At 38.4% G+C, this 27,627-nt stretch overlaps 3 protein-coding genes and 1 non-coding gene across 4 annotated transcripts; 3 read left to right on the forward strand and 1 right to left on the reverse strand.

Moving 5' to 3' along the window:
* The first annotated feature begins 10,187 nt into the window (after positions 1 to 10,187).
* LOC103321641 (protein NRT1/ PTR FAMILY 2.13-like) lies at positions 10,188 to 12,350 on the forward strand. Its single transcript, XM_008223474.2, has 4 exons — positions 10,188 to 10,344; positions 10,471 to 10,688; positions 10,806 to 11,383; positions 11,486 to 12,350. Exons 1-4 carry the CDS (start codon positions 10,188 to 10,190, stop codon positions 12,348 to 12,350), a joined length of 1,818 nt encoding a protein of 605 aa, XP_008221696.2.
* Positions 12,351 to 13,101: 751 nt separating this feature from the next.
* LOC103321642 (protein NRT1/ PTR FAMILY 2.13-like) lies at positions 13,102 to 18,439 on the forward strand. Its single transcript, XM_089047197.1, has 4 exons — positions 13,102 to 13,425; positions 13,592 to 13,809; positions 16,138 to 16,712; positions 17,466 to 18,439. The coding sequence occupies exons 1-4, from the start codon at positions 13,242 to 13,244 to the stop codon at positions 18,334 to 18,336; spliced, it is 1,848 nt and encodes a 615-aa protein (XP_088903323.1). The 5' UTR covers positions 13,102 to 13,241; the 3' UTR covers positions 18,337 to 18,439.
* A 3,244-nt stretch (positions 18,440 to 21,683) lies between these two features.
* On the forward strand, positions 21,684 to 21,757 carry TRNAV-CAC (transfer RNA valine (anticodon CAC)). The gene has a single exon. It is a non-coding gene; the product is annotated as a tRNA-Val (tRNA).
* Positions 21,758 to 21,950: 193 nt separating this feature from the next.
* On the reverse strand, positions 21,951 to 24,145 carry LOC103321643 (7-deoxyloganetin glucosyltransferase-like). Its single transcript, XM_008223476.2, has 2 exons — positions 23,583 to 24,145; positions 21,951 to 23,089 (listed from the first exon to the last, which is right to left on the reverse strand). Exons 1-2 carry the CDS (start codon positions 24,088 to 24,090, stop codon positions 22,152 to 22,154), a joined length of 1,446 nt encoding a protein of 481 aa, XP_008221698.1. The 5' UTR covers positions 24,091 to 24,145; the 3' UTR covers positions 21,951 to 22,151.
* Between the last annotated feature and the right edge of the window lie 3,482 nt (positions 24,146 to 27,627).

Raw genomic sequence — 27,627 nt, forward strand, 5'->3', positions numbered from 1 at the left:
CCTTCTAGAACCATCCACATTTAGCTAAAGTTGGCCAATTGTAGAAGGGTCCCAAGCCAAAAAAACATGTATTCTGTCATGTTTCTCCTCAAAGCCATTAACGAATTTAACTCACTTAACAACCGCAGTAAAATTGTTTTCCTAGGATAAAAGGCATATCCATTTCAACATTAAAAATCTTCTTGTTACGCCAATTCCCGATATACCAACATGTAATGGCAAAAATAACATTCCACCCAATACCATCAGGGCCTTTAACCTTAGAGAGCAAATTGCCTAAGAACTAAGGTTTTAGCTCAAACAGAAAGAAATGGGGAGAAAAGTGTAAATTTAAGATAGATTTCCATACCATTATAGCCATGAGACAGTCCCTGAGAATATGAATAACATATTCAGTTTGCCAACCACAAAGAAGACAAGAAGGATTAGAAGTTAGATTCCTCTTGGTTCTTTGCTCATTGAACAAGATTTGACCTTGATAAGCCAGCCAAATTAAGATATGTATTTTAGGAGGGATTTTCATTCTCCATAAGTCCTTCCAAAAAGGATCAACATCTCCCCGATCTCTAAAAAAATAGAGTATACAGATTTAACATAGAATAAGTCAATTGAAGAAAAACCCCATATTTGAGCATCATGTACAGAGTTCCCAAACCCAACAAGGACAACAGTGATCTATTGAACCAAATCTTCAGTAAGAGCATTCCTGAGCTAGTCCTCATTCTACCAACTATTCCTAAAAAAGCTATCAACACTGCAATTCAATTCCTATATATTCAACACCCCATTATGTTGCATTAAAGGTGTATCAAATAGCCATTTATCTGTCCAAAATTTGACAAAATCACCCTTTCCAACCCTCCAGGTCATTCCCCATGCAAGCAATTCAACTCCAAAAAGAATACTATTCCAAATTGAGGAGCACAAATGTCTTGTTTTTAGATTATGGTCAATAATAGAGTAACCCTTGAGGTATTCGTGAGAGCATATATTTCATTGACTAATAAGAAGACAATACGTGGAATATGAATATTCCTTTGGTCAAACTAATTACCCTAATTAATTCCTATTTAATTAGGGAAATTATCTTCGATTTAATATAGGAATTTCTCCTTAAATCAAGGAACCAATCTCCACCAAATCTTTTGGAGTAATTCCTATAATCTTTTCTGGAAGAATAATCCTAACCAAACAAGGCTGCTATAAAAGCCCAGGCTTTACTAGATTTCGTTGCAGAGTTCACTCCATCAGCTGAAAAAGAGAAGATAGTTAAAAGACCCAAGGAAAGTTCAAGTGCAGATGAAACCTCCTCCGCCAATCCTGATATGCCCAAAGACATGTGGCAGTTGCGCGAAGATAGAGGTCAAATCATAAGGGAACTAGGCGGTGTCGTTATAATCACCCCGAATGAAACCTTCTTTGGAGCAAGCCATCACACTGGGCTTTCCACCTCAAAGCGAAGCATAGTACGCAGGCGCTGATCGCTGGCTGCAAGCGGCAAAGGAGCTGTAGATCAAAGGTTAGTCATCTACTCAGATTCCCAGCTAATCCTCAATCAAGCACCAGGGGAGTATATGAAAAAAAACACCCAAGAATGATCTAGTACCTAGACAAAGTCTAAGAGCTTTTGAAGGCATTCCCTATCTTCACTATCCAACAAACGTCTTAAGGAGACATAAGATAACCCACCAAAATGTCCTAAGGGAAATGTAGGCAATCTGCCAAAACGTCCTAAGAGATATGTAGGCAACCGTCCAAAACGTCCTAAGGGAGACGTAGGACATCTGCCAAACATCCGAAGGGAGACGTAGGCAATCGTCCAAAACGTCCTAAGAGAGACATAGGACATCTGCCAAAACGTCTTAAATGAGACGTAAGCAACTGCCAAAGTGTCATAAGGGAGACGCAGTCTGAAACATCCTAAGGGAAAAGTAGAAGAGCACCTTTTAAGTAAGCGTGGGTAAACATTCAAGCATCATAAGGGAAATGCACAACTAAGGCCCCAGCAGGTCACTTAAACAGTTCACAAAACTCAACAAATTTTGGTTTAAATAACTAAAATTACCATAGCAAAGTGACCAACTGGCCAGAGTTTGACAAAATAAATATGGCAAACAAGACCAATCAAACATCACATTACAAAGCTCTTCATCTACTAGTGAGTAACCTCCTCGCTCTTTGACTACCTTTATATGCACAACATTGATATGCACATCTTGAGCAAGGAGCATGTTAGGGCAGAACATCTTAACATCTTCATCTTCAATGGGATGACACGGAAGGGCCCACTTTTGCAGTCCAAGTTGCCCAACTTGTATGCTTCGATGACAGCCTTAGACTTGGAAGTTCAGCAACCTTGTGATAGGCGTCAAAATTGGCCAGGAGTTTCTCATAACTCTAGGATATGTCAGCATTCTTGCGCTTAAGACGGAAGTAGGTTTCTTTCGACTATGTGAGGCAGCAGTAGAAGAGTTGAGTTCACTATATTTTTTAGCAAGGGAACTCTTCAACACGGACATGCTCTCCTTCATTTCAGACATCTTTGTTTCATGATAGATCTACTCAGTCGAGAGCCTGCCAGTCAGATCAACATTTTTCTTTTCCAACTCACTGAGCTGAGTAAAAGATGGGGCAAACGGACAGTTGCTTCCTTTTGCTTATCCAAGGAAAAACTTGAGAATGTGCTAAGGTCACCAAATTGATGGATATGATCAACCAGCTTGACGCAAGCAGACGCGCTTGATAAGAAGTTCGTCTTGAGCATATTAGACACGCATGCATCCCCTACGAAGTTGGACTTGTCAACCATTGGACCAGTTGTTTGCATTTTTGAAGAACTTTTCTTAACCACAATCATCCTCACTTCCAAAGAAGTCAATAACACTGAATCGACTCCATGTTTCACTGTTCATGGCTCGGCAGATGAATCTCGATGGTTAGGTAAATTAGCAGTCCTCCGAGTTCGATCCTCATCCCTAGACTGGTGTAGACAACTTAAACTTCGAGAAGGAACATTAGCAGCTCTTTGCTTCTCAACAAGCGAATCGGCTTAGGAAAGGACTTTTTTGCAGGGCAAATTACAATCTTTGAGCTGGTAAGTGGGAGACTTAAGCGAATGTCCTGAACATTCCGATGCCGCCAACTTTCTTGTTATTTGCACTGACGAGATGCTTGATCCAGGTAAAAGATGAAAGAGCAACTCCCACTTTAGTCTTCCAAGCAAACGATATATTTTTTGAAGAAGACGAGATCACAGCAGAAGGAATTTTCATATTCTTCCTTAGCGGAGACACATCACTTGCCCTCGAAGTTGCAGCTTCATTCTTGGAGGACTTGACATCGGCCTTTCGCTTTTAGGGGGTTTGATCGAGGACTCCTTATGTTTGGCAGGCGGATTGTCCTAGTTTAGACCATACTGCTTCCATCTTTCAACATTTTTTGGCAAGGGGCAGACTACCAGCTTTCTCCCGATACTCGATCAACAATCAGCGCCATTTGCGAAACCTTGCAGGGATGTTCAGGGCCCGAAGGACCTTAGCCTTGTCCTGCCCAAGATCCAGTTTCTTGCATATATCATTCTCTGCACAGAAGTCAACTAGTCACACATTAAAGCATTCAAATAAAAAGTGAAGCAAATCGGTAAAAGTATGACGTACCATCGTAGTAAGTGACGGGAACAAGTGGACCATCGCCGACCTCGCCTTCCCATCATCCACTAACCTCTAACACAGCTTGACGGGAACAAGTATGATCTCTTAGGCTAAGATTGTCAAACTGCTTGACTTTGCATACACAGACCTAGGCATACTTCTTGTAGTGCATCACTTTGAAGAAGTAGAAGAACTGTAGCACCATCAGATCCAGCTTGAAGAAACGGCTTAGATTCTCAAAACACATGATCGCACGATAGACGTTCTGAGTACATTGGCTAGGGGCACACTCCATGGCGCAGAACACCTTCCTGAAGAACTTCGACAACGAGAACATGAAGCCCAAGGAGAAATAAAAGGGATGGAATGTGATAATCCTAGCATCTAGATCATTTGGTTCCACACAAGGCGCATCGTCAGTCGAGGACTCCGCCAGCTTGACATGCACATCATCATGTATGGCAAAAGCATTGGTGGCATGCCACTTTTGGAAGAGAGCTTCAGACCTAATAGCAATGCATATTAGCCACGAATCTCTTCTTGTGCACCTTGGAACCACCCTATAGGTACAAAGGCACTTGTGAACTTAATGATCGGCTACCATCCTTGGAATACATGATCAATGAATAGCTGCAAAAGGGGAAGAAAATTACAAGATAGATAGCATGTCAAAATCCTAAGTTGCAGCATACAAAAAAAATAGCAAGAAGGCCACGCAACCTGAGCTGCAACATGTCCAGCAGTCACGGCGCAACAAACTTAAAAAAGGCAAAGCGATGTGTGGCGCCGACCACCATAGCAACTACTATTGACGTTCGCAGAAAAACACGTGACATATCCAACTGTTGAATCACAGTAAAGGTCGCGATCCATCAGCCAACTCAAGACGCGCACCAAAAGAAAAGAAGAAGATGCCACCTCCACTAGCGACGGCGGGTGCCGCAACTGAGCAGCCACCACCTAGGAGCCCTCGATAGCCCACTGCAATCATGATGACAACCAACTGGTCTTCCCTGTGACACTTGAACGAAAGAACGACGACCGTAGCCTTTACCACCAGCGGTGGTGGCGACCACGATGCATTGCACTGTGCGGCGGACCTCGCCTGCTCCATCCACTACACCACCACGAAAATCAGTCGAGCCCACCCAGATAGTCCCCGCTTTGAAGAAAAAAGAAGAAAAAAAAATAAGTTCGACCTACCTTAGGGTGCACGATGACTCCTCTCCTCGACAAGTAGTACACTCCTTCAAGATCTCTTTCAAAAGTCAGAAAGTAGAGGATGAAAAGTTTGCAATTTGAAGAGAAGTTTGCAATAGAGTGATTCCTATCATCTTTTTGGGAAGAATAATCCTAACCAAACAAAGATTATTCTCCCAATCTAAATTCTTCTCTAATTCTAAACCTAGTTCTAAAAACCCTAGGCAATCACCCTCTCTCTCTCTCTCTCTCTCTCTCTCTCTCCACACACGATTTTGGCCACCTGACTCTCCCCGTGAGAGAAAACTCCGTCTAGTTTAGCTATTGTTGCATCTTTCCTTAAAGATCCAATTGAACTAACTTAGGCATCAAAGCCAATACCCCTAGGTGTGGTCTTTTACTCCTATTTGTTTCACAGGAATCAAGGAAGATAGAGAAGGAAACTTGAAAGGTGAAGAATCTGCAAGTGAATATTATCATGTGACAAATTCGCACAAATAGTATTTCTTGTCAAAAATCTGAGTCCATAAGCCATTATCTTTGTTGTGCAACCTCTAGCCGATTTTAGACAATAAAGCCTAATTCATGTCCCTAGCCTTCTTGAAACCCAAACCACCTTTGTTTTTAGGTCTACATAGCAGATTCCATTTATAAAGTTGGACTGTCTTCTTTCTATCACTTCCTCCCAAGAAGAATTTTCTATTTAACCTATCCAAATCTTCACAAATACTAACAGATAATTTTGTGGTTTGCATAGAGTATATGATAATAGAATATGTGATAGCATGGATTAGAGTGGCCTTCCCAGCTAAAGAAAGCAACTTACTTTTCCAATTAGCAAGCCTGCAATGAACCTTACTAAGCAAACTGCTGTAAGTGGATCGAGTTACCCTATAGTACAAGACAGGCATCCCCAAGTATTTTCCTAGGTTGTCTATTAAAGGGGAGCCACAAATGAAACTAATCTCTTGCTACTATTGAGAACAAAATACAACAGGCTTGTCAAAGTTGACATTTTGACTAGAGGCTTGACAAAATAAATTAAATCCAAGCGCTCTTTCATCACCCTAACTTGTTGTGTACTAGCTTCAGCGAAAAAGATTAAGTCATCGGCAGAAAACAAATGCGACGCAGCATGATTAGTTTGGGAGGACTTAATAGGTTTCCATTTCCCCCTATTGATAACATCAAAGATGACATGAAATTTTTGGTGTTTTCACAAAAATTATTCCAAGTTTCGGAAATTACACTAACATCACCTAGGGTTTCACATTGCACATACAGTTTGAGGTCTAAGATTAATTAAATCATCCATTTTAATCATTATACGAAATATATTCATTTTGCTCATCTCGATAGCAAAATCAATCAATTTCGTACCAAGATTAATTAAAATTGGGCCGATAGTTTTTGGCTTTTGGTAACTAAAGACTACAACCTTGGCCTGATATTTTTTCAAATCTTTGGAAAGTAAAATTGGGCACGGTATGACCTATAAATAGGCAAGTATCCATGTTATGTAATGTATGAATTGTGAGTTGATGTGTGAGTTGTAGTAGAAAAGTTTGAAATATCAAAGTAATATTCAAGTTTGCTCAAATAAGTTTTGTGTAGCATTTTACGTAGCATTCGGACTTCATATCTCTAAAATATTATGTTATTTCTTTAAGTTCGTTATATTCATTTTCCCCCTCCACCAATACACGAGTCAATAATACTTGTAATTTCGTTTGATAGTGTTGACATATACTGTACACATACATAACCGTAACCTCCAGGCCTTTGGGCCCAAATGAATAAGAGACGGGTGTGCCTTTCTCATTCCATTAGTAATTAGCTTCGTGTCTAAGTTGTACACTGACACATATATGTTTAATTCTGAAAAGGGTTAATTACTGTACACGTCCTTAAACTTGGCCCCCATTTGCAATTGAGTCCGTGAACTTTTTTTTTCAGCAATTACATCCGTTAACTTGACAAATAGTTTCAATTGGGTCCTACCGTCCAACTCTATCAATTTGTTCGTCAAAATGATGGGGTAAAAGTGTCCTTTCTGTTTTTCATCCATCATCGAACCCAACTTCTTCATCCATCATCGACCCAACAACCCCATCTCCATCTTCAAAGATCACTGTAACTATGTTGTCCACCTTTTTCATACAACCCAGCACTTCAAAAACAAAAAACCAAAAAAGCCAAGAAACCATTGGCCTGAAATCAGAATCATCGTGACCCTTTTCTCAAGAGTGGAAGAGAGATGTTGTAACTTTTAAGTGGTTGGAGTAAACAAAGTGAAGCTAAATTGATGGTGTTGAAACTTTGAAACCTAGGTTAAGTAGAACAATGTTGTGTAGTTGCAGAGACAAAAGTATAAAGCTTGGAGTTGGATCTGCAAGGATTGAGTTTGGCCCATTGAGTCAGAGATCGTGCAGTCGAAGCGTTTATGAAAGACAGAGAGAGTCGATGTGGAATAGAAGAGAGAGTGGCTTCGGTAGCGCCCTTGGATTTTCAAACTTTTTAGGGGTGGGATAGAGGGAGAGACAGAAAGGGAGAGCTGAGAAAGAGAGGGATTTGGGTTTGCATTTTTTATTTTTAAGTTTATTTATTTAATTAAATATAATTAAATTATTCCATTTTAAAATTTTAAAAATATTTTAATTTAGATGGACGGTTTTAGCCCTCAAATTAACGGCCAAATTGACGGAAGGACTCAATTGGAACATATGAGAGAGTTGGATGACCTAATTGTCGGAAAAAAAAGTTCACAGACCCAATTGCAAATGGGGGCCAAGTTCATGGATGTCTACAATAATTAACCATTCTAAAAATGAACATATAATCCTCTCATATTCCTTAATTCATATAAGAACACTCAAGTTTATTGTTCCAGTATCAAACGTGTTGCCTTATGTTTACCACAAACTATAACAATACATTTGTTTTTTTTTTTTTTTTAATGGTGAACTAACTTGTGCAGGTCATTTTTAAACTTCGGAGGGTGTATTCAATTGTGATTTTAATGGATTGTTTTGAAGTTTAAAAGTACAGTGGTATTCAATTAGGATTTTTAAGTAATCAATAAATATCTACTGGTATTCAATTAAGATTTTTAAATAATCAATACAAGTCCAGTGGTATTCAATTAGGACTTTTAAAAGGTAAGAAAAAGTACTGTGGTATTAAAAAACTTACCGATTTTGAGGTATTTCATTAAATGATGTATTGTGTGAGACTTTTGAGTGTGTGATATAAATACCAAATCACATAACAAATCTCATCTTCCTATACATGATTCTCATATATGCTCTCATATTTTTTTTTCCCCACTATTCGACTATACATAAAAAAAATAAATTCATAAGAGAGACGATAAAGAAACATTAACAAGAAATACGATATTGCCTCTCCTAGAGCTAATGGGCATTTTCCAATAGCTCTTCTTTCCTTGTAGACAAGCTTATTTGGAGCAAAATTATATTTTCGATACTCTTTTTTCAGAATCTCCTGCTCATTGTAGACATTTCCTCGCAATGAGTTGCAACTCTGTCGGTGTTCCCACAAGTTGCTTGATCTAATGCCTCAAAGAGGCTTTTTTTTTCTTTTTTTTTTTAATGCGTAGCTACTACGCATACATCACACATGGCTAAATATTTTTTCTAATTCCCTGTCCAAAAATGTTTAGGACCAGGACAAAACAAAAAAAGGAAGAAAAGCCTTACCCACAATCTAGAAGAAACGTTGATAAGGTACAAGGTGTTTTTTTACTCCATAGTTTTGGTCCAAGCTTTGACAAAAATTAGGAGTAGTCATGGGGTTGGGCTAGGAGTTTTCACTATGTTTCTTTATTTTGTATTTCTGGTGCTATATGTTTTGCATTCGGTGTTGGTAGTTTTGGATGTAGCTTCTAGCCTCTACTTATGCTTTTGTATTTCTATTGTTGGTTTCTCAATTGTGTTGTGTTTCTTTAACGTATTCATTCTGGCCATGTGTGGCTATATAAGGAGTTACATTGTTGATGTCGGTGTATTCTCCCTGGACTAACCATTGATGGTTACTATGCCTCCATCTTTGCATTAACCCTAAAAATAGGGTATAAGTATCCTAAAAATTGGGTACATTCCTTCAGGTTATGCATTTAGGTGAATGATGATGGGTGATAGAGTTCAAGCTTGTATAGAAATATAAGTAAAATCATGTAATTGCAATCTATTAAAATCATAAGTAAAATTCTAAGTGAATTAAAATCATAAGTAAAATAATGTAATTGTAATCTATTAAAATCATGAGTAAAATCATATAATTACAAATCCGGCTGAAATCCATTACATTAAAATCATGTAATTACAATCTATTAAAATTTCAATTGAATACACTCCCCTTCAATTCAAAAATCAATTCCTTTCTGCAAAAGGAATTACGCGCACTGCCCCCACCAAAATGATATTTCTCTCAGAAAATCACATAGATTTTATACATCAAGTAATGCATCAAGCTTTTCTTCCTGTAGAAGATAGGCTACGATTCTCTTCATATTTTAGATTGTTGGTGGAATAATAAAAATATGAATTTTAATAATAATTCTTAACAAATAATTATCAAAATATAATAACAAATTTACATAAAATTAATATAATAAACAAACACAAATTCATAAGAAACCTGACAACTGTAACGATTGAGATTTGCAAGAATTGCAATGTCTTAAAGATAGATTTTGCTTATGTCCTTGTGCTCACAGTTTAATAAGCGTTTATCTCTCAAGATATAACAATTGATAATCTAAAGTTGAAGCACTGCAACTTTAGACTCTAACAAACCTAATTATACTCTTAAGATAAAATTAGGAAGAAATTTGAAGAATGATACCGTAACTTAGCACGATTGGGGAAAACTTCTCTTATAAAATGAAAAGGACCATATGGGTTTCTACAGAACCCAAACATCACGCTTGAAACAACCCCAATGTTTTTTTTAGCAGCACAAATTGTTCAACCAATGTGGCGGTTTACAACAGATGCAATTTTTTACTATAATCCCATCTGATGCATTGAAACGGTGACTTCTTTTTGAATTGCAAAACTTTTTTATATATATTTTTTCATTCAACAATTAAATTAAATATTATAATATTAAACTTCCAAAAGTCTTCCTCCTATTAACGTCCAAAAGAAAAGTGCCCTTCTTTGCTCCTTCAAGAGCTTGACAACTCAGTAGGAAAATCTGGTGCTGATGCATGGCAGGGGCACGTGCCCCCGTCTCCTCCATACTTGTGTTCCCAAGGTGGCCTTTTCCCCTGCATATGACCAGACTCCCAACTTACATTACAGAGGGAGAAAGATGGCGAGGGAAAAGTGCTTCTTAAACCTTTCTTCTGATGAATCTTCTGAATCCTCCGACGCATTGTTGCCAGAAAAAGATGACCATCTAGACTTGCTAGATTCAAGTAGCGCAATCCAAACAAAGCCTGGATGGAAGGCCATGCCATACATCCTAGGTATATAATTATATATATATATATATATATATATGTGTGTGTGTATATGTTTGTGCTTGTTATTCAAGAAAATGGAAAAGTTTTATGAATCGGGATTTTTTCTTTTTCTTTTCTTTTTCCTTGTAGCTAATGAATCAATTGAGAAGATGGCAACATATGGGCTGACAACAAATTTTATGGTGTATTTGGTGAGGGAGTATCACATGGATCAGGTTTCTGCTGCCAACATTCTCAACATTTGGACCTGCGGCTACTCTTTATTGACAATCGTTGGTGCCTCAGTTGCTGATTTCTATCTTGGCAAATTTCTCACCATTGCTCTGGCTTCCCTTGCAACTGTCGTGGTACACAATTAATTATTAGCATTTTATCTAAAATTAATCATGATTAACTAGCTTAATTGGGTCCTTAGCATAATCTAATTATTATTAATGCCTTAATTATGATATATATTGTATTAGGGGATGGTAACAATAACTCTGACAGCCTTTGTGCCACAACTAAGACCTCCACCTTGCTTCATTGATGGGCATCAACATCTTAAGCACTGTATTTCCAACACAAAAACCCAACTGGGTTTCTTGCTTGTTGGGCTATCTTGGCTAGCCATAGGCACAGGTGGAATTAGGCCCTGCAGCATTCCCTTTGGCATTGACCAGTTTGACTCAACCACTGTCGAAGGCAGAAAATCAATCCATAGCTATTTTAATTGGTACTACACTTCATCCACTGTGGTCATGTTGATCAACCAAACGCTGGTGATCTACATCCAAGACTCAGTTAGTTGGGCCTGGGGATTTAGCATCCCCACTCTCCTCATGTCTTGTGCAATTGCCCTGTTTTTGGCTGGCTCCCAAATTTACCACCATGTGAAGCCAGAAGGAAGCACGTATGTCAGCTTTGCACAAGTTCTTGTTGCTGCCTACAAGAAGCGCCATCTTAAGCTTCATGACAACGAAAGGGTACTCGGAGTTTTCTCTGATGTTTCATTGGATGGAAATGTGGTGCTCTCCAAGCTCCCTCTCACTGCACAATTAAGGTAAAACTTGATGGGGTTCATTTTGCCTTACATTGCTTTAATCACTTTTGCTTGCTTGTTCTTTTTCTAATTCTCATTTGACACTATACTTTGGTGGCTCAGCTCCTTGAAAAAAGCAGCTTTAGTGGTGGACGATGACCTAAAAGATGATGGGTCTTGTGCAAATCCGTGGAGGCTTTGCAGCATCCAACAGGTTGAAGAGGTGATATGCTTCATGAAAATCCTCCCAATATGGGCTTCTGGTGGCATCTGCTTCATGACCTATGCGCAAGAAGGAACATTTGTAGTGTCACAAGCCCTCAAAATGGACAGGCACATTGGACCCAATTTCCAAATGCCTGCTGGGTCAATCAAAATGATGTCATTGATCTCATTATGCATATGTCTCCCATTCTACGACCGTGTCCTCCAACCGGCCCTAAAAAAGATCACCAAACACGAAAACGGCATCACAACTCTCCAAAGAATAGGACTTGGGTATTTGTTCTCGATTCTGTTCGCAGCGGTGGCTGGACTGGTTGAGCAACAGAGAAGAGCTTCTGCTCTGTCACACGCTTCAGCCGATGGCGTTGCTCCCATGTCATCGTTTTGGCTATTTCCACAGCTAATGCTCCTTGGCCTGTTTGAGTTGTTTGGCGTTGTTGGGCACATTGAATTGTACAACAAGGAGTTTCCTGAGAAGATGAGGAGCATTGCGAATTCTCTGATCTATCTTTGCGTAGCTGGGGGTACTTATTTGAGCACCTTGGTGGTGAGCATTGTGTACAGAGTTACAGGGAAGCATGGGCAGCCCAATTGGTTGGGCAATGATATCAATGCCGGCAGACTGGACTATTTCTACTTCCTAATAGCTGCTCTCGGGGTGCTGAATTTTATGTATTTTTGGTCCTGTGCTCGTGGATATACTTACAATTACAAGGCCAACGTAAACGCAGTAGAGACTATACAGACCGACATTTTGGTTTAGACTTTTGTCCTGTGAAGTTGATTTCCTTTTTCACAAAAGCTCTGTATTTGAACTTCATCAATAACCCTTACATATATAAGTTGTTTGAGTTGCAATTCTAAGCCCAACTTCATAGCAAAATCATTCCATTTCGCAGGAAGGCGGTAACGGTAACGACCTTAATAGTCATTCGATCAATTACAGATCTATTATTGGACGGCTAGATTGAACATAGTCATTCGATCTATGGTTATTTGATCAATTACAGATCTATGTTCAATCTATGGTCATTCGATCAATTACAGTCATTATTGGACGGCTAGATCATAATTCGATCTATGGTTATTTGATCAATTACAGATCTATGTTCAATCTATGGTCATCGATATTATTGGTCATTCGATCAGATCTATGGATTGAACATCTTAACACACCCTCTCACTATAATGTTTCATTATAGACTGTCCCTTAATTTCATACCATGATTAAAATTGGGCCTGATATTTTTTGCTGGTGGTGAATAAAGACTACAACTTGGGCCTAATCTTTCTTTCAAAAAATATATTTGGAAAGTAAAATTGGGCCTGGTCCGTTTTCCTTACGAGATAAGTAGGCGGAATTAATGGAAGGGTGAGGACAATTTTAATGTGGCTTGCCTTCTGGCAGCACCCATGACGCCCACGCCTACATTCATTTCGTCAGCCATTTTATCAATGTATTTCTCCTCTTCCGTGTATATATATATGATATAGCTATAGCTGTGCTCCATCCATCCAAGCTTCTTACTTACAAGCTCAATCTCACACACAACTTCTCATCCATAAAAAAAAAAAAGATTGCAAAGCTTCTGCACGTGAAGGTTTCAAAGCTGCTTAATTATATATAGATCATATCAGATCAAGGCACTATACCATGGCCGATGGTACCAAGGAAAAACAGCAGCAGCCAAAATCCTCATTCTGCCTCCACGTCACAGAATGCTTCCAAGACGGCAGTCCAAAGCTGTCACGCAAATCATCAAGCCCAGATAACTTGGAGGATGAAAAACATGGCCAAAGAAAACCTGGTGGCTGGAAAGCCATGCCTTACATCTTAGGTCTCTCTCTCTCTCTCTCTCTCTCTCTCATTTCAGACAAATTACTCTAATAACCTTTTTTCTTTAATTGACATTTGTGCTTCATGCATGATATGGTTGTAAAAGCTATTTAACTTTTATAAGAAGGTGACAAAAAATGAACACGTTTTTTGAACTGGTGGTGCAGGAAATGATACTTTTGAAAGGTTGGCTTCATTTGGGCTGTTGGCAAACTTTATGGTCTACTTGACGAGGATGTTGCACTTGGACCAGGTTTCTGCTTCCAACATTATCAACGTTTGGTCTGGTTTCACCAATTTTGCACCTCTCCTCGGTGCCTTCATCTCCGATGCCTATGCTGGCCGCTTTCGCACTATTGCTTTTGCTTCCTTCTCATCTCTTCTGGTACACCATACTCTCTCTCTCTCTCAATTTTTTTTCTTTTCCTTTTTTTTTCTGTTTTTTTTTTTTGGTTTTTGTTTCAGTAATTTCCATACTCTCTCTCTCTCTGTGTATGGCCCTCATACATTAATATATAGTGTAGAAAGTCATATAGTGTGTATTATTTTCTGTCACGTGTTTCAGTCTTATGGGGTTATGTGGGTGGCGTATGTGGTTTATATAACTGTAGATTTGAGTTGCCGGTAGCTCCCACATAACTGAGATATCAGATATGGTGAAAAATAAATCTCTCTCTCTCTCTCTCTCTCTCTGTATGGCCCTCATACGTTAATATATAGTGTGTATTACGGTGTGTCATGCGTTTCAGTCTTATGGGGTTATTAATTTCGGTGGGTGGGAAGGGGCCGGCGTTCATCTTGAGCTTGTAGTTGACTCTCTTTTTGTAAGCAAAAATCCCAGCAAATCTTTCGAAGGCTAATGATTCATGATATTTTCAAAGGGTGAAGGATTCTTTAGCAAAACCTAATCTAGCTCTGCGCTAAATATCAAAGGTTAATAGCAGATAACTACGATTAGTTAGCTTAGTAATACTATAAATCTAAAGGGTAAACTGTCAAATACCCCCTGAACTATCACACTTGTTGAAATCTCTACTATAAATTATTTTTTCAGCTAATTTAGCCCACAAACTATTTTAAATGGTCAATTTAGCACTTGACGTCAAGTTTTTAGACTTCCATCCAATTTTCTGTTAACTATAAAGGTAAATTTGTCATTTTACAAGGACAATACCGAAAAATAATAAAGAAAATGTAGAATCATAATTTATTTTCTCAATTTCCTTGTTCTTTTTCCCTTTTCTTTCTTCTCTCCCTGTCAATCTCTCCAGATCTCTCTCTCTCTCTCTCATTTTTCCTTCTTATTCTTCTCTCCCTCTCATTTTCTTTCAAGAATCCGATTCAAAGTAGGCGTTGTCTTCTTCCCCAAGTGCACAACGCCTTCTCTGCAACCCATATTCTGATATCCTAGCGCACCCGCCCCAGATTAAACAGCATCAGCCAGTTCAATTTGAAGAATTTCGTCCCAGCCAAACCATTGTCCACTGCACCTCCAACCAAACCCAGAATGCGTTGGTTCCTTATTTCCGTGATGACCCACATTAGACAACTTGAGGTCGTGACGGCTATTCCTCATCAACCGCAGAGCGTAATCCATCTTTTTCGATTGCAGACAAAGAGTCTTGGGAGGAAGAGGCTAGGGAAGACGTTGTTTGCCTCCCCTTTTTTTTTTTTTTCAGTTTTGTAGTTTTAACCATTTAATTATTTTAAACCTAAAAAAATTAATTTTTAATTAAACAGTGAGTGACATCCCTAACAAGTGACATTTAGACATAAAATTATATGAAATTGCATGAAAACTAACAGTATGGGCTAAATTGATCGTTTAAAATAATCTAAGGGCTAAATTAGCTGAAAAAATAATTCATGATGGAGATTTTGATAGTCGATATAGTTCAAGGGGGTATTCGGCAGTTTACCCAAACGTAAATAATCAAAGCTACCTGTCGATAGATGTATGGGTCTGGTTGGAAAGTTAAGCTGGTGGAAGTAGTTTTCAAAAAGACCAAGTGTGTATGCCTAAGGCTAATTAGCTAAACGAATAACGCACATGGATGCCTCTAGAGAACCAGAGAAATATATATTATATATTATTTTCTCTAGAAAATATTTTTGAGAAAAGTTAATATAAGTATATGCCTTCTCAATAATATAAGTTATCTTGCTAAATAGTATGACCTGTGCAGTTATGGATTACCAATTTGGACCATTCGTCAACTATAATTTTGTATTTGAATTTGTGGTATCAAAACTGAGAGTCTATACCTTTAATTGCGTCTTTTCATGTGGCTGCAAACAAATAATATTAATTGCTTCATTTGTTTGTTTGTGCAACCCTTTCACTCTCAGTCTCCGCGTGTGATCGCATTTGAATCGCATCTTTATCTATCATCATTTACATATCAATGTCACTTTCAACATCTTAAGAAGCTCACTTCAACTACGCAGTGTACAATTCTACTTTAATTAGCTTTCAGAAATTAAAAATAATAATACTAATATTTTTTTAGTATAAACGATGGTCTAAATTATAGGAAAGGTGATTTCTCACACGCACGCACAACTAATTAGATATCAAGGGAGTTCAAACATGTGACCTCTTATCTACAAATCAATGCATTTTTCTACTAGGCTAGACTCGTATATTGACAATAATAATACTAGTTTATTATATCTCAAACATTTTTTACCATTAACAATTATATATCAACAGGGAATGGCGACAGTTACTTTAACAGCATGGCTGCCGCAGCTGCATCCTCCGCCATGCAGCCCACAGCAGCAAACATTAGATCAGTGCACAGGTCCAACCAGTGCTCAACTGGGTACCTTGATTTTGGGTCTAGGATTTCTATCAATAGGCTCAGGAGGGATTAGGCCATGCAGCATCCCATTTGGCGTTGACCAGTTTGACCCAACCACAGAGGACGGCAAAAAAGGAATTAACAGCTTCTTCAATTGGTATTATGCCACGTTCACAGTGGTTTTGTTGATCAGCCAAACTGTGGTGGTTTACATCCAAGACAAAATCAGCTGGAGTGTGGGCTTCGCGATCCCAACTCTGCTCATGGCTTGCTCGATTGTGCTTCTGTTTGTTGGGTCTAGGGTTTATGTGCATGCCAAGCCGCAGGGCAGCATGTTCTCCAGCATTGCACAAGTTCTTGTTGCTGCTCACAAGAAACGGCACATTAAGCTTCCGGAAGAAGCAGGAATGGTAGATGGCAAATTCTACGATCCTCCAATCAAGGGCTTTTTCGTGTCCAAGCTTCCTCTCACCAACCAGCTCAGGTAATACAAATATCTGTCTTGACAGATCATCCTTTAATCAAAGACGACTAATCATTAGTTTAAATACGCCAAATATATCAAGTTGGCCACCCTAGCTTAATGGCTTTACAGTAGATTTTGGGTATATAAATCTGGCAAATAAAATTTAGGTTTTCTTGAGAAATTGCTTGCACTGTGACAATTATGAGTACTTGATTAATGCTGATTGAACAGATCAAAACCATCTTCATCAAATAAGCAAATCATTAACCACAATCGCATTAGCTTCTATTTTCAGATTAAGTAAGGTGGTGGTGGGGACCATATACTTTCTTTCAGTTGAGGTTGATTGCCACCAGCTTCTATTTTACTGGCACTGAATTAAGTCATTATGTGGTACTACTAGTGATATAGTTTGTCAAAATTTTCCGTTGAATAATATATATGATTAATGTTTCATTTATTGAAATCTAACCTGACTTTGGTGCGGGTTAGGCAAGTCATGCTAGTGAGCCCGTCCTCTTGTACTCGGGTTTAAATCTCCATCTTTGTAAATTAGATTAATTTAAAGTGGTTTAAAATATCACTTGTATTTGTTTATTTTTTTATTTTTAAAAAAAAAACCTTTTAAATATTTAGCGACACTTTTTTTTTTTTTTTTTTCATGGTAGACACATTATTTATGTAGTTATTTATTTTTATACAAGCAACAGTGAAACATTATTCAATTAACTCCTTTTACTTTAATAATTCTTTGCTTGCTCACCATATTAGGTTCTTGAGCAAGGCTGCTGTAATTTTGGACAATGATCTAAAGCCAGACGGTTCTCCGATCGATAAGTGGAGGCTCTGCAGCGTCCAACAAGTAGAAGACCTTAAATGCGTAATAAGAACAATCCCAGTGTGGGCTTCAGCCATCGTCAGCTTCACCTCCATGACACAGCAAGGAACATTTACTGTCTCCCAAGCCCTCAAAATGGACCGCCATCTCGGTCCTCACTTCGAAATCCCTGCTGGCTCCCTCGGCGTCATCTCCCTCCTCACCATTGGCCTCTGGCTCCCGGCCTACGACAGGCTCCTCGTGCCAGCCCTCAGAAAATTCACAAAGCACGAAGGAGGGATCACAGTTTTGCAGAGATGTGGGATTGGGATCGTATTTTCAGTCATGTCCATGTTGGTGGCAGGGCTCATTGAAAGAGAGAGGAGGTCTTTTGCTCTTCTGCACCCTAATGAACACGTGTCATTCGCTTGGTTGGTCCCACAGCTGGTCCTGATGGGCCTTTGTGAGGCGTTCAATATTATAGCGTTGATTGAGTTTTTCAACAGGGAGTTCCCTGACCACTTGCGAAGTGTCGGAAATGCCCTTCTGTCCTGCGCCTTTGCTGGTTCGAGCTACTTGAGCAGCCTGGTGGTGAATATTGTGCATCATGTGACTGGAAGAAACAAGCGGCCGGATTGGCTGACTAAAGATATCAATGCTGGGAGATTAGATTACTTCTACTTCCTCCTTGCAGGGATTGGGGTCCTGAATTTTTTCTACTTCGTTTATTGTGCACAGCGATATCATTACAAGGCCAAAAACGTATACATAATAGAAGAGAAACCCTATGCTAATCAAGTGGAGCTAGCTGCAACCGATGCTTGAAGTTGGCGGCCTATATATAGAAATTCTCCTATGCAGACATCCAGACGTTATTATCATGTAGACATCATGTATCTTATATTATTCATCTCTACTTTTTTGCTTATTTACAATAGCATCTGTATATAATAATGTGTGGACATCTAGATAAGAAAATAAATATATATATATATAGGTTAATTAAAATAAGATTGTCTTATTAGAATATAGGTTAATTAATTATAATAGTTTTACGTTGTAACTTTAATTCGGTGTGCTAGATATATATGTCGTATAAATGTATAAGAATTGCAAGAATAAGAGCATGCATCCGCTTTATGTCTCTATGTGTTAATGTTGTAACACAAGAATATGGTTTGCGTTGGAAATCAAAGTCGCGATGGAAATTTTTGTAACTATTATTCTCCACCTCAAGCTTTCTTTTTTATTTGTAGCTTTGTCTTGTTGCACCATAACAAGAAGAAAAAACCTTAATAAATAACATCAGTGGCACAGCTTGCGGTGGCTAAAAACACTGTTAGTATCTAACAAAAAATAACCTTGATTATTATCTATTAATTAGGTACTAATAATGTCTTTAGCCATTGATGTTTATGTTTTTCTTGTATTGTTGGTTCGCGAACATCGCGCATGCGCAGACTACTATGCCTTTTTACCGATGAAGTCATGGTGGCAATGAGTTGATGCAGCGGGAGGTTTCGTAGAAAAGACGAGTGAGAGTTTTTGTTTGGAGGCTTCTCTTTGTTGGTATGGCGCATGGGAGCATATAAGGCTTAAAAGCCGCAATGGTTTACTTTTCTGCTGCCTTGCCTTCCGTATATCTGATGATCTTTTTTACTTGTAGCTACAGCTATACTTGCTTTATGCGCCACAGCAACTGACATACCCAGATATGGTAACAAGAAACTGTGTGTCACTTGTTCAGAAAAAGCCAAAGGATTTGCAACTATCATCTTCTCGGTTCGTATGGTCTTTGTCAAAAGGTCAATGGGGTCTTCTTCAGACCAACAACTTGGAAGGTGTAGACGAAATAATGTGCCACACGTATCTTCCAAAATGTCACACTCTTTGTACCAAATTGTGTCATTAATTTCTCTTGTCATATATATATATATTCAAAACATGTGTCTTGGAAAAAATAAATAAATAAATAAAGATAATTTCGAAAGGTTTCTAATTTTTCGTATTTGATATAAAACAGTAGTTTGTTGAATGTATCCAATCACTTGTAAATCACAGAGAACCAAGAATCCCATATCCTGAGAACTGCACCAGCCAAATCTTAGACGTACGATTTGCCCCCTTAACCTTGAGGAGGGAGTGGTCCTAGATCGTGTGGACCTCCAATAAATTAAAATCGTTTAGTTTATCTGAATTGAACTTATGCAATGTGTAAGGTTCAAATTGAATATATATGTTGCTTTTACACTAGTAAAAAACAGTGGCAATAATCACCATTATTTGGTGACATTTGTGACTGTGATAAAAGGCATTAGTGGTGACTGTTGCCACTTCAAAAGTATCAATTAACTTTACATAATCAAGTTTTTTACCTTGTCTTTTTCAATTTCCTAATTGATTCAACTAGGTTAATTAATTTAAGCTATAAGTTTAAAAAATAATTAGATCTTTATTGAGTTTTCTCTTTTTAATTTTGAATTGAGTAATTGGGCTTTTTTGTTTTTTGTTTTTTTTACAATGAGTGGGCTTTTATTAAGATTCCTCTTTTTAGTTTTGAATTGAATAATTAAGTAAAAAAAATTATATTTACAATAATTGATTTGGACCTAACATACTATTTATATATTACATACATTTTTAAATACAGAGAGCTTCCATTGAGGGACACTCCCTCAAATATTGTATTTCACTAATCCAAACCGTCTATATTGTAGATACACATTCAAAGATCATCTCTACAAAAAATCACTTGAATCTAATATCTTTTGACCATGCAATTGAGTTATTGGAATTTTAGTATTTTCTTGAAGCACCGTGTTCATTGATTTTGTAGGACACAATTGGATGTCGAAACGGTTTCTGATTTGTCTAATTTTTTGTAAGGATGATCTATGAATGAAGACCTAAAAAATAGATGGTTTTGATCATTGGAAAAAATTGTAGAGTCTTAAAGGCGTCCTCAAATAAAATTATTTGAGGGATCCCTCAATAGAAGGGGACTGTTTTTAAATAATATAAGTATGTATATATAGGGTATTATACAAATTGGGGGCCCTTCTAATTTGGGACCCCAAGCGGCTGTCTTGCCTGGTTGTGTCCAAAGCCTCCCCAGAAGATGAGGCAAGTATTTTCCTTAATAAATAATATTCTGATCGCTTGCCTGAGCTATATACCGAGTATATATACACTCAATGTAAATTATATTGAACCTTGAATATCATATGCTTTTCCAATTTCCAAATTGAAGACTGCCCTCCTTACTTGTCCTTGCCAAAACTTGGCTGGTTTGAGATATTGGTGTCTGTTTCTGTATGGAGTGAATCAATGGACTATATTCCTAATCAGAATTTGTGCAATTCTCCCACTCACTTTTGGATCCTGACTAGTTTCCACCACTCCCACGGCTATCATATGTGCAATGGACAGACGAGTTTTGAACAAGGTCTTAGAAAAGGTTAGAAATCCTTTTCTAAGTCGGTCAGATTTATAGCCCACTTCGTCGGAGTTCTGGGACCATCAAAAAAATTTGTGAAGTATTGAGACCTCACACGTATATGAACATAGTGTCGCTAGCGAGGTCTAGGGATTTTCACTTGCATGAGTGAATTGAAAGGTGGTTTTAATTAGTGTAGCTGTCAAAAAGATATAAAAAGATACCCAAAATTGGCTGAGCGGAATTAGCTTTCGGCTTAGCAAGCTAGGGTTCAAATCTCATTTGGCAATTTGATCTCTCTTTCAAGTTTCTACCTCCATGAAATATCATGCGTGGACCAGAAAGCCTTGGCACTCAGTATGCCTAAATTAGATTATGGACCTGCTTGCACATGGAAAAAAATAATATAATAACACATGGGCCGGCCATGGAGTTCAAATACAAATGGTAGGAATATATGAGAGGCTGGATCGATTAGGTAGGTCTGCCTGCCTGTTCTTATTGATGATCTGTAGTTAGGGTAGGCTGGGAAAGGGATGTGGCGTGCATTCAAGCCCTGGGCTCGGTGCCATGTCGAACTGGCCTAACCCAACATCTTCCCTACTATCTTTCCCTTTGGTGGTGAAAGAAACTACTACACTATATCAAAACTATGCCAATCCAAAAATGAAACTTTATTTAAAAACTAAGAATTAGATTAATTAAATAGGTTGCATCACAATTTGTCTTCCAATTCGTCTGGGTGGTGTAGTTGGTTATCACGCTAGTCTCACACACTAGAGGTCCCCGGTTCGAACCCGGGCTCAGACATTTTATCAGTCAACTAAAAAAGAGATGAGGAGGACAGAATTTGTCTTTTTGATTGGGCCTGAAATTTTTGCTTTCTTTTAGAGTTATGGACCTAAATTTGGTAGCAAGTTCAGTTCAAGGTCCGGGAAGAAATGGGTTAACATTAAATTATAAAACGGGCTGAGATTAATAGAACCAAAAGGGAATGGGCTTAGTTCAATGCCTGATGATCGGATCCAGCAGCTGTAAACTTAGGTAAAATATTTAATAAATTTCCAACAACTGATGCACAGCTCTTAATTAAATGCAATACATCATTCTTAGATCATAATTAACTTATATCATCTACTGCATGCCATGAAAGTTATTCTGAAGACGACGATGATGAAAATATATTCAAGCAGGCTTAATCATACTAAGCCTGGAAAGTGGACAGCTCCAGAAGGTACCCAACGAACCTCTCGAAATCATCATAAGACGATCCTCCTTCAACACAAGCAATCTCGGATTTCTTCTTCCACTCCACTGCCTTGTTTCTCATCACCTTCCCATTCTCCCCTTCCATCATCTCCCTCACCAGAGCCTCAACCGCTTCCCTCTTCACATCACTATCAATCTCCAACCCTACCCCCCAAGTCGTGCTCGCGTACCTACAGTTCACTTGCTGCTCAGCAAAGAAAGGCCAGCAAAGCATCGGCACCCCTCCACAAATCCCCTCCAAAGTTGAGTTCCATCCACTATGAGTCAAAAATGCTCCCACGGACGGGTGTGCGAGTACCTTGTCTTGGGGACACCATCGGGCAATCATGCTCCGATCCCTCGTTTCCTCAAGAAACTCTTCTGGCAGAGCGGTCCCGTTCGTGCCCTTCACTACGTCCGGCCGCACGATCCACAAGAAGGGATGGCCGCTGTTGGCCAGCCCCCATGCAAACTCCTTGAAGTTGTCCTCGGTCATCACAGCGATGCTGCCGAAGTTCAAGTAAATGACTGAGTTGGGCTTCTGAGTGTCGAGCCAAGTGAGGCAGTCGGTGTTCTCCTTCCACAGGCTTGGCCTCGTGCCGTTTACTTCGTTCTTGATGAGGAGGGTGGTGAGAGGGCCGAGGTTGTAGATGTTGGGGAACATGGAGGAGACTGTCTCGAGCACTTCGGCTTCGAATTCGACGAAGGTGTTGAAGACGATTGCATCGGCTGTGAGGATGTCTTGGGCTTCTTCCAGCCACCGGTTGAAGGCAATGTCTTCGGGATCGGTGCTTCGTACGAAGCTGGGCATGTCCTTGAGGCGCATGTGCTGCATCCCTGGGATCCACTCTAGGGCAGTGTCTTCCAGATATCCATTGCTGACGTCTTTCTCATCTGCGATTAGGGCGATGATATTTTGTCAATCTTGGGTTAATTAGGCCATGATAACAATAAAAAGATTCAAATGCAGATGACAAAGAAAGTTATAGCTCCATGATAAATTACGTACTTAATCCTTAATTAGGTCTAGATATCTTACTTGGGAAATTTAAACTACAAGCCTTACAAGTTAATTACGAGTGATCAAACAGATTAATTAGGAATACTTTGTTTAAGATAAACTGTTTCTTTTAGGTGCTCATAATGTATAATCTTTAGGTGCAGTGCAGTCCTTTAGGCTTCGGCTGGCCTTTTCAATTTCTTTTTCTTTTCCGCTTTTGGTATGTAAATTTGATCCATATGGCCATAGCTTTCAGGCAGTACGTTCATGAGTTATTTTGGAAATCCGAAACACAAAAAATTTCCACCTACCCCGTATACTATTTACTACATAAAAAAAAGTAATTAAAAAAAACTTTCATATTCTTGAAATAATATGCATATATACCTTTTAATGGGAAGATGCTCTTTTTGACAAGTTCTCCAAATTGGAGATAGGCCACGAGGCCACAAGTGGATGCAGTCCAGAACTGGACCTCAGGAATTCCAAGTTCTCGGGCCACCTTAATTGCAAAGCTCATAATTCCATCCGAAATAATGCAACTAACCTTAGGCAAACCCTCGGTGGAATTGAGCTTTACAATCAGGTCCCTCAGCGGAACCACAGAATGTTTCTTTGTGTAGTACAAAAGCTCAGTGACACTCTGAGTGGCATCTGGGTTCGAGGGTGGCGCCCCATCCGGGATGGTCTCAAACCGAAAACCCAGGGAGTTCTTCACCGCCTCCGGCCCTTTAGACCGGAGCAGACGGCTGTGGTTGAACTCTGTGTAAACCATGGTTATATGGAACCCTCTAGAGTGAAGAAGCTTGGCCAAGTTCATAAATGGGTTAACATGGCCTTGTGCTGGGAATGGAATGCACACGATATGAGGTGGCTCTGATGGAATAGATCCCATTATTGATCAATACCACAGCTCTGGTTATGGTTTTGAAATGGGGTTATGGGTTAAGCTTTTCTTCTAACGCCATGCTTTTATAGAGGAAAAGTACGTGCATTGAAACCCATGCTGACGAAAAAGTGGGCCTGTTTGGTGGCTCCCAGTGGACAGGAAAGTCTCATGGAGTCTCTCAGTCCTCTAGAGAAGCACTTATGCGTCGCCACCCATATTAGAGTGTTGTCCTCTTTAATAAGTCTAAGTTTTTTTCAGTAGGTTTCTTATTGCTAAGACGATAATATATTAAATTCATACACACAATTTGAATGTTATTATTTAAATTCAAAAACCCCGTAGAGAGAGCATTTGCTTCAAACTACTACATTAATGAATACTTTGCATTAATCTAATATAGTCTCGTTCTCTTGGACTCCTATGATCCAAGGGACTTGTGGTCAACCACTCTTGGATCTAATTTAAGAATTCAGAAAAAACTAGTTAAAAATCAAGATATTAATTTAACTTAATCAAAAACCGAAATTTAAAAAATAAATAATAGAAGTTCACTGGAACAAAAACACGTTCAGAGGAGAAAATCATGAAAGTGTTCTTCCTCCCATCGCCGCCACAGTGCCTCCGATTCCGGCGTTGTAGACGACCCTCTGCAGACATGATGTGTTACTCGAGCCACCCATAGTCAGAATTTTTTATTTTTTTTCGCAGACGTGAACAGTTTTTCTAATTTGGCTCTTTCACTTTTTCGGTTTCTACAATTGAGTTTCCTCCTCTTTTACTGGTTAACATGATTCCCATGAATCTTATACCATCAAGAAGCGGTTAACATGTGAACAGGAAGCGGTCTTGGGTGGGCATCCTGCAATTACGTCATCTGAATTTATTTTTTTCGCAGACCTTCATTCATTTGTTTCTTTAATTCTAGTTTTCCCTTTGTTTATTACATAATCCATCGCGTTAAATTGCCAGGGGATGGGTGGATTTGGATTTTCGTCTGGGATGCTAGAGTCGGGGTTATTGTGGCGGCCATGGAAGGAAGAACAGGTTCCTGATTTTTTCTACCCTGAACGTGTTGTTTGAGTGAAGTGTTATTATTATTTTTTTTAACTTTTAGTTTTTGGTTAAGTTAAATTAATATCTTATGCAGTAAAAGTAAAATAAAATTTATTTTTAAATAGATTTTTGTGAACCCTTTGATCTAATCTAAGGGTGGGTGACCACAAGTTCTTTGGACCATAGGGTTCCATGAGAACGGAACTCTAGTATAATATATATATGTTCACCAGACATCAGTTATAATATTAACTTTTTAAAACTGAAAAGTCCTAATTGAACCACCAAATCATATATGAATGTTATGTCACACTTTCAATTAATGATTTAAAAGAAATGAAAGAGAATTGTTATTAACACTAAGAAATAGTCATTATGTAATTTTATTTTTTTGATTTATTAGGAAAAAAGAAACTCTAGAATTTCAATCTTAGGTACCAGACAATAATGAATGAAAAGAGTCACAACAACTGTGGTAATTCCACACGACATTATGTATATCTTTTTCAATCAAACGAAATTCTTCCCTTCCGACAAGGACATGCAAGTGGGGAGAATGGGATTATTTTTCCCTTTCTTTCGGAATATTTCGTCCATTTTTTTATACTGAAGTGAAGACATACGAGTTTCCAGGAGCATGGGAATGTGCAAGTAGCAGAGCTGCTCAATTATTGCGTATGGTGGGTGGTGGTTAGTAGGCGTCAAAATGAGATAATGGAATGACCTTCAATCAAACATGCGATCGTACTGGGGCCCTCGTTTGTGATGTGATTCATACCCTGTCGGAGCCGGAGGCTTGACTGGCGATCGAATGGCACCGGTGGCTCAAGCTTTAGAGTTCAAAGTTCAAACAACGTGCCAGTTGATCAACTTGAAATTTTAACAGATAATTTTTTTTTATAATGAGATAGAATTTTGTCCCCAATAATTTCTCACCAATAATTTTTTATTTTTTATTTAGAGAACGGAAGAAAATAATTATTCATATGAAATGATTCATGGTTCCTTTTTGGCTTATTTAATATTTTTTTGGTCGCATATTTCCTTTTGGGTTTTGGCTTGAAGCAATGGCATGTAGCTACGTACTGAACAACTTAGACCAAGACCTTCGCCAGCCACAAATGACTGGCCCCAAATCACCCACTATAAATCATACATGTATGTAGTATGTACATATACACCGCCAATGCACCAATTATTGTACTTGTTGTCGTCTAGTGACACGTTGCTGCGACAAGAAAACGAGACCCCGGATATTTGTGTACATAATTTTATGAACTCAACTCGTGTTTCTTTATACTAGTTGGTTTTTATGAAGAAAAGTTTAAGGAGGGGTTGGCTATTCTCACTACTTGCGGGACATACTAATAATTTCGAATCGTAAGGGCTTACTTGTGACACCCAATTGCTAGTTGCCAGTTTTTTATTGAAATTTTAATTTGTAAGTGTCCATATATATTTTCTAAATTTGTCAATATGCGCATGTGTATTGTATATATAAAAATATATTATATTTTTTCAGTTAGGGAAATTTGGGTTTTATGGATCATCCACCACGGTCCACATGGGTGATGGGCAGCCGCCAAATTGGAGTACATTATTTGCCGACGTTGTAGATCTAGACTCATGTCGCTTTCTTTATCGATCGTGATTATTAGTTAATATATTTCTTAATTATGAAAATGGGATTTTAATTCATTTTCACTGTTTTTCTAGAGTTTGTTAAGCTCTTCCTCTTCTGTCTGAATCTGAACACGCGTATATATATGTTATTAGACAGAAGTATCTGTATCCATGTAGTAAGTTGCACAACCATACCAAAAGATGAAATATCATGTTTTGGAAGAAGTTAAAAGGCGTTATTATTAGGTCTTTGGTCACCTCCCCATCACTCTCTATCCCTTTGCGAGAGGCTAGGGGGCTCCATTCTAGGATTTTAGGGAGCAAACGGGAATATTGCACTGCACAACTATGGTTGTGTGTTGAGATTACTAATTCATATTATGTCAACGAGGTTTAGTCCAGTAAAAAAAAAGAAAAAATTGATTTGCAAACCATTAGTATTCAAATTCCCATAATACCGTTATATTTATAGTGTATGTGAGAAACCCACATTCCCTTATGATTTAAACTATATCTTGTATGTTGCATATTCGTATTAAATTTGTGAGTTATAGCATTTAGCCACGGGGCATATATATAGCAGCACTGCAGTAAAGCCCACGCATTCCATGTGTTTTGACTCTTGAGATCAACATTAATCTCAAGGAGTACCATATATATGCTTTCACTAATTTGCATAAATATTGTCGCGTATAATAAAAGGTTTGATGTGCATATCATTACGAGCCTTTGATATATTTTTATTTATATAAGTGATAGTTTAATTTTTATTTTTTTTATTATAAGTAATAGTTAAAAATTATAGGAGATGAGAGTTTCTCTTACACACACACAATCAAGATGTCATAGGAGTTCAAACTTGAGATC

This window comes from Prunus mume, linkage group LG2 (genome assembly GCF_029339155.1).
Source record: "Prunus mume cultivar Tortuosa linkage group LG2, ASM2933915v1, whole genome shotgun sequence".
NCBI lineage: Eukaryota > Viridiplantae > Streptophyta > Magnoliopsida > Rosales > Rosaceae > Prunus > Prunus mume.